Below are 7,782 nucleotides of genomic sequence, written 5' to 3' on the forward strand. Positions count from 1 at the left end.
GCCCAACGGCCGCCGCGGGCCGCTGAGGCGAGTGTAGCGGGAGCCGGCGGCGGCGGCGGGCGAGCCTCGCGGCGGCTTCGAAAGGCGGATGCGGTCCGCGTGATCGCTGGGCGCCCGTGAGCGCCTTCCGCGGGGCTGTGCCTCCCGCGGGGGAGCTGCCTGGAGCGCCTGTTTTCAGAGCGGACAAAGCGGAGAAGCAGGAAGCCCCGAATTGCGTGTATGTGTGAAACTTCACACAGTATGGTACGCTGTAGTATCCGCTGGTGGGGAATGGCGTGAGTGACCCTCAAAGGGGGGGGGGGAAGTAAAAATCCAGCTGAAAAAAAGTGTAAACCCACCAGCTATTCGGGAATACATCCAGTGTGCTTTTTGTTAGGGGTGGTTTGAAATAACTGCTTGTCACGGTGATTCCTGCCTTCGCGCGCACACTTAATTCATAGCTTTTTTTCCTGGTATTCCTGGTCCTATACTCTGAAAGGGTTAAATAAAACGCACTGCTAACTAGCTAATACTGGCTATTAACAGCTAATTGACTTTTTCCTGTTGCTTGCTATTAATACTGCATATGGCTTGGCCGTTTATCTCAGTTAAGAAACATTTGGAGGGAGGCTCTTTATACTTACGAGGATGAAGTGTGTTTACACACAAATAAACCATACCTACTTCACTTTTTTGTTCGCTAGCTTAAAAGTTGGCTAAATGTGGGTCTGCTGCAAGACACTTTACTTCAGAAAAGCAGAGGTGTCTGTACACTTAAGTTCAAATTAAAAGGCATGGCAATGTCTTGAAAAAGCCCTCTGATATTGTCCTCTTCTGTTAGGTGCTTAATTGGATAGATGGATCTTGCATGCCTATAAGCAGCAATGTGTGTTCAGTTTATGTGACTTATTTTCCAATGCAATATTTGCATACATCCTAACCTGTACATCCTCCTTTTTATGATACCTTATGTCTGTACCTCCATTGGCCTCTTGATGGAGTGCAGACAAGCTAACCTGGTATCTAGCTGCTTTGTAGTCTATACTCTCAATTTTCCTTTYCTTTTCTTTTTTTTCTTGAACAGTTATGAGAATCAGATTTCATCACATTACTGCTTAACTTTCTTATTCTCTTCCCTCATCTTTTTATAACAACTTTAGCAAAAACAAGGAAGGAAAATACACAGTAAGGACAGAAAGAAGGAACTGACAAAGGATTAAGTGTATTTCAGAAACCTACCCTCTCAGAAAAACCTACATGTGTGTGTTAATCATAGTGATTTGTCAAGGAAACTGTTCAGAATGAAAATAAATGGCTTTTTTTACTAGTGGATATGTTATCTCTTGTTCTTTCAGAAAGACCATTCTAGAGGATACCCTTCCATAGCAACTTTGGTTCTGTTCCTAGAAACCTCAGGAGTCCATAATAAAGATTAGGAAGATAGAGTTGATCTTTTTTCCAGCTCTGTTAAAATTTTTGTGTAAATAACCTAAAATAATGCTTTATTTTCACCGTTTCTAGAATACGATTCGTATTCTTGAACTGTTTGTCTAGAAGTGGTTTGTTATTAACTGGAGGTTCTGCACTGCTATTAAAAGTGGAAATTGGAAATGTTCATAGCTCAATCTTGATTTAAATTCATGGTATGCATCTGACTTGATAATTTAATCATTTAATGTTAACCTTGTTATAAATTAGTAAAATAATATTAGAAAATGGAAGTAATGCTATATAAAATTGAGGAGATATTCTGTGCATGAAATAATTATGTAGCAAATGTCCATGATTTTGTTTTGTTTTACAATTAGTGTGATTAATGTAGCAAAAATATGATCCTTTCCAAAGCCGGACTTTTGATAAGCATCTTGCTTTAAAAGAACAAAGAAGAGCAAAGTATTGATATATGAAAACTATAGATTTTCTCTTAGTTTCCTCTCAATTTTTTGTYTTCTATAAAGACTATAAAAATGCTTTGTTAGCTTGTGTCTTTCACTATATTAAAAATATTTTTGTAATTTCTTTTTATTTTTTTAAGATTCTATTTTCTCCCACACTGGAGCTGGGGGGGRAAAAAAAGTTGTTAACTTTATGAGAGCCTACTTATCTACTCAGTTAAGATCAGGGCTCATTTGGTTTAAAAGTGAATTCAAAGCGATGCTAAGTGATGCTTTTGAAGTTACTCATGTGGCTTGTTGGATTGAAGGGCTTACTTAGTTACAAAATCAGTTGTCTTGTGGTCCAGGGGATTCTGGAAATTTTGTGCTTTGAAAGAGACTGATTACTGGGAATAAATAAGGTATTTAAACCTGTGTGTCTGTTTTCTGTCCTTGGTTTAGGATGATTTTTTTTTTTTTTTTTTTTTTTTTTGGAGGGGAGATAAGAAAGCTGACAAAACTAAGTTTATAGTGCACAGTAGTGAAGTATTTATTGCATCAAGCAAAATACACTACTTGGAGTATTGTATCAGTAATACTTTTGTAATTAAGTCACTTCTAAGACTGGAAACTTAGGTGGAGCCATTAGAAGTCAGATATGACTGTATCTAAAACTTAATTTATCTCCAGTTTTCAAATACTCACTCTAAGAGTGCTCATACTCACTTTAAGTATGTAAATACATGTATAAATATGCATGTATACCATGTCCATTTAGAACAGTAATGCAAAGATTTGCTTTCCTGGCTTTTATCACCCTTTTATGCAGTGACTGTTTTCAGATATAGACAAAAGTTCTGCAGCTTCAACAGCAAGGCTGTTTTTTGGGCCTGTTTCTAGTGCCACTTGAAATTTCTCGCTCCATGTTGATATGTTGCCCCTAGTCTTCAAACAGACTGCAGTGGTAGCTGCCACCTGTCAGATTTTTTAGATGAAAACACAGAAGACTTTGATTTTCATTACACTTAATTTATCCTTGGAAAGTTCTCCTAGTTAACACCTGCAGTACTATTTCATTATCTTCCTCCATACTCTTCCTGTCCTCTACCTTTGGCTTCTTATACCTCCTCTATTGTATGTTGGTGAAAACAGGAGGCTCTAGAACTAATGCTAGCTTGCTCTACTATTTTGTTTCTTTTTGCACCTGCTTATAATGTTGCCTACCTGAATATGTTATTACATTATAACTAATATCTGTTTCTTTTTTTTTTCTTTCTAGATCCACACAGGTTTACAACACCAAATAATTTGGCCCTGTCAACCCAGCTGTCTCCCCCTGGATGAGAAACTCCTCCCAGAGCTACTTAAAGAGGCGGGATATGTTACCCACATGGTGGGGAAGTGGCATTTAGGGATGTACAGAAAAGAATGCCTTCCAACCCACAGAGGATTTGATACTTATTTTGGTAATGGTTAGATTTAATGTGGATGATAAAAATAGTGTTAAAAATAATGAGAAACTGCTTAATTCTTCTAAAAATAATAGATTTACTGTTAGTGTGGTTTTAAATCAATACCTGAGTATGCCTGTTTCCAAGGTATAACTGTATAACTTTTTAAAATAATAATGTAATATAATAATAAGGTAATGCCTTAAATGCATGCCAAAGCCTTAAGATTTATTGAAGAAAATGTCATAGTTGTTGAATTTAGCAAAGAAAGTTTTTTTTAAGATCCACATCTAATTTGGTTCCATGAGGTTTATGAAATTCAATATTTCAAAATATTAAAAATATTTCAAAATACTTCAAAGTATTTTTGAATATTTCAAAATATTCAAAATATTTCAAAATACTGATTTCATCAGTATATTTTCTAGGGGCATCTTTAAACTGAGCTTTTGCATTAGATCAGACATTAGACATTACTTGTTCTGTAAATAATAAGATACTCCCAATAAGCYGATCTTTTAAAAAGAGAAATACACTTTATACCATGCTGTGTTCATGCTTTGATAATAGAGCATCATTTCTTTTAAACCGCTTTCCCAGAGCCTGTGGCAAAGAAGATGGTGTAAAAACTTCTATAAAACAGCGTCCACAATGCCTGTTAAAATTACTCAGAGTTGTGAAGTCAAGCACTTGGGTTAAAAAATGTCAGAATTAAATTTTCCAAATGTGAGTGCATTGCAAAGCAACTTGTAACTACATATGATTTATTTTTCCTCTCTCAATGCTCCTGTCCCAGTATTGCCTGGAGGTCTAATAATTTTGCACAAGTATTAAAAATGTTATGTGAATCAGATAGTCTGTAAGGCATCTCTTCCCATTTGGTACTGAATGTAAAAGTTGTTAATCCCCACTTAGGTGTTTTCAGGATGCTTTCATGGGATGCAATATTTCAAAACAGTTCAATATCTTCAAAACAGTTTTGTAAAATGTTGATAGTATTACTGCCCAGTTTTACAGCTGATAAAATAAGAAACAGAAAAATTTAAATTATACTTACTAAGGCCCACATTCCTCTTGTCTAACTTTAGGTATTTAGATGAAGAGCCTGGTTACACTATGTTCCCTTTATAGATAGTAATGATTCAGACTTTAGGTGGGAAGAATTGTTACCTTTGATTGTGTCTTTTGACTCTTGAGGGAGCTTGGGACTATAGGTTCGTGACTGAATTAAGTTAGTACACATGACTTGTTGCTGAAGGGTGTATGCCCTTGCCCTTTTTGGCTGCATGTTCCCATCCCTTCAAAATAGACTGTGCTCTTCRTGGCAGCACAGAAGGATAATACTCACCCTGGGAGTGAGTAAGCCCTTAATACAGGGGCCTAGGCTAGATCTAGGTTGTCATGACAGTTGGGTGCCCAGCATGACACTGAAGGAATTATTTTTCATAAGATATAGTGGTTTAATATCCTGTTATGTTCACATAATAGGTATTGTTTGCAATTAGGGGCATTTATTTCTTCAGCAAACCTGACACACTGTGTCTCCCAGTGAGCACTCAAAATAGGAAAAATGCAACTTGTATCTAACTGAGTATGTTGATATAGGTAGGCTGCACAAAAAATTGCTATGGTTTGAAAGAAAAGCCACTTTTTCTTCTAAAAATATGTAAGAAGTGTATTTTAAATATTACTTCTTTCTGTACATATTTTGTTGCACAAGTAACTGTAGTTGAAGTTGCTGAATAAAAATTCAAGTAAACTCCGTTTTGGAGTTTTGTCCCTAGTTTTAGTTTGAGTTTGCAGAACTTGAGAATATAATTTTGAGGGCTTCATCTTTTTTTCTTTCTTTTTTCTTTTTTCTTTTTTCCCCAGGGTATTTGAAAAGGAAAATATGTGAAATCTAATTTTAAAATGAATAATTAATAAGGGTTTTGAGGAATTTTGTTTCTGGTCAGTAAAAAGCAAAGGTACTCAACAGAATGTGCCTTGATAGAGCAAATTTTTATTCTATTTTTTGCCTTGTCTGTTTGTTTTGGAGTTCTTTAAATAATACTGTCTCTTTTCACCAGCTGGTGTCAGTAGCAGATCAGAAATTGCCTCCCTGCTGACATGAAAAATGCTTTATACTTTGATGTTGTTGAATAAAGGCAAACAAAATAATAACTCCAAAGTTCCTGACAGAGAGAAGCCTTTTGCACAAAAGCAAATATACAAAATTGTACCAGCTAAAAATCATAATAGTATCTGGACAAGTCATTGCCCTTGCTATGAGTGCATTACTTTAATGCTAATGTCTTTAATATAAAGTTATGTACATAGTCATTAAATATCAAAACTTTTTGTATGTTTTGGAATTACTATTTGTACTAGCAAAAAAAGCCTAAGAAGTGTCAAATATTGAGCCACTAAGTCTTGTCTCGGGATGTCAATATAGATCATCAAACGCTGGAGGAGTGTTTAGGTTAAAATCCCCTAAATCTTTAACATTTATCTTTGACAAATTTTTCTGATGTTCCTATGTATACGATACTATGCTGGTCTGTTTATTTGTCATCTTTTCCTGTTCTAGGCTATCTTCTGGGGAGTGAGGATTACTACTCTCATGATCACTGTGTGCTCATCAAGGCAAAGAATGTAACACGCTGTGCTCTGGACTTTCGAGATGGAGAAGAAGTTGCAACTGGATTTAAAAACATGTACTCCACTAATTTATTCACAGAGAGAGCTATAGATCTGATAGCTAATCATAAAACTGAGAAGGTACAGTCAGCAGTTGTCACTTTATCTGATAACTTTAACACTAAAGAATATTTAGAATAATGTTAATGAAATATTAATGCAGAGACCTATGCTTGTGCTGTAAATTGAGACTTTTCAGCAGGTCAGAGGACAACCAAATATGAGAACTGGCACTCACAAAACTTACCTTGCCTCCTGTCAGAGTGCATTTTGGCTGTACAGCCCTGTCTTGCTACCCTTCTTCATTTATTTATTTATTTTTATTAACACAGATCATGGCAAATGAATTTATAAAAATGATTTAGCATGTAGCTTGTTCTCTTAAAAAGAGAATAGAATATTTAGTGGGAGAAGAGTCACAGAAAGAAACTTAACTGTGATTATGAAGGAAAGATGCACCTGAGTTTTTTCACAGCTTTGCATAAATTGTTTATCAGAGTTTGTGCTTAGGGATTAGGAGAGAGAAGTCTAGAAGAAATGAAAACACGGTTCTTACAATGGCTGCTTCTGCTGTAGTAACTTTTGCATTTAATGCTTTACATTCAACTAATTTACATTCCGTCTCTTCTACCCCAGCCCCTCTTTCTGTACCTCGCTTTTCAGTCTGTCCATGAGCCACTTGAGGTCCCTGAGGAATACGTGAAACCATATTCCTCCATTAAAGATGAAAAGAGGCGCCGTTATTCAGGAATGGTGACTCTTATGGATGAAGCTGTAGGAAACCTTACTGATGCTCTGAAAAGATACGGTCTTTGGGATAACACAGTTCTTGTTTTCTCTACTGGTAAGTTTTTTTATATATATATATATATGTATATGTATATATGTATGTGTGTATGTATGTACCTTTGATACAGTGTCCAACCAGCTGAATGCAGAGAATTCTCACCCCTCTGTTTTTCCTCAGTATATTTTGTAACTACAAAAGGCTAATTAAAATAAAGCAGAACTTTTTTCTCTAAGGAGCAATTTCTCTCCCCCTCACTCCTGTGGCTATCTTAAGTATGAGTAAAACAACTCTGAAGGAGTGTCTGTGGAAATGGAGGATACTCTTATTACAGTAAAAGCAGCGTTATAAAAGCTTTGAGAACAGTGGTGAAGTTGGGGACATCTTACTTACCATTGAAGTTGCTGAGTATCTGTCAGGAATGAACACTACTGAAACACATCTATAGGTAGCTGTCTGATAAGCATATAAATTGCCTCATATTATACAAGAGAGAAACTGCCATGCAGCAAGGACTTGGAAGCTTTTTCTCTTACTTACATGTAATATGTAATTTTTGTCTTGCCTCAGGTATTTCACTAGCACCTTACCCTGAGGAAGCAAAGGCCTATTAATAACAAATTTAATATTTGATGATACAGTCTAGATTGCCAAATTACAGTCTAATATTTATACAGTCTATGTGTGTATATATATATTTATGTATATGTATGTGTATGTGTGTATATATATAAAACATAGTGGAAATTTATCCTAATAATCTAGATAAACTGGATTATACAGATAATGCATTATAAAGCAATRTCTTTGTTTCTAAATAAGGAATGAAACAGAACATTTTTGAAATACAGCAACTTGGCTAGAATTCAGGAAAACTATTGTTCTTGTTTGGTTGGGAGTGGGAAATAACCTTGCAAAGCTGACAGTTGCTCTTTGTCCAGGCTTTTCTATTAGGGCTGTCAAAATGGCAAGTTCATTTTCTGTGAACACTTAAAAAAAAAAAAAAAAAAAA

The 7,782-nt window shown here is 35.7% G+C and overlaps 1 protein-coding gene across 1 annotated transcript in view; it reads left to right on the forward strand.

Moving 5' to 3' along the window:
* Window positions 1-103: 103 nt before the first annotated feature.
* ARSB (arylsulfatase B) overlaps window positions 104-7,782 on the forward strand; it is a gene marked incomplete at its 5' end in the record, with an annotated part of 65,943 nt that continues 58,264 nt past the window's right edge. The window contains 4 exons of the mRNA XM_085322046.1: window positions 104-217; window positions 3,133-3,319; window positions 5,874-6,064; window positions 6,620-6,827. Coding sequence (XP_085178172.1) covers window positions 104-217; window positions 3,133-3,319; window positions 5,874-6,064; window positions 6,620-6,827 — 700 coding nt within the window. The remainder of the gene's footprint in view (window positions 218-3,132; window positions 3,320-5,873; window positions 6,065-6,619; window positions 6,828-7,782) is intronic.

The sequence above is a fragment of the Rhea americana genome, unplaced genomic scaffold, assembly GCF_003343005.1.
Source record: "Rhea americana isolate MKP2758 unplaced genomic scaffold, rheAme1 scaffold_74, whole genome shotgun sequence".
Classification (NCBI taxonomy): Eukaryota; Metazoa; Chordata; class Aves; order Rheiformes; family Rheidae; genus Rhea; species Rhea americana.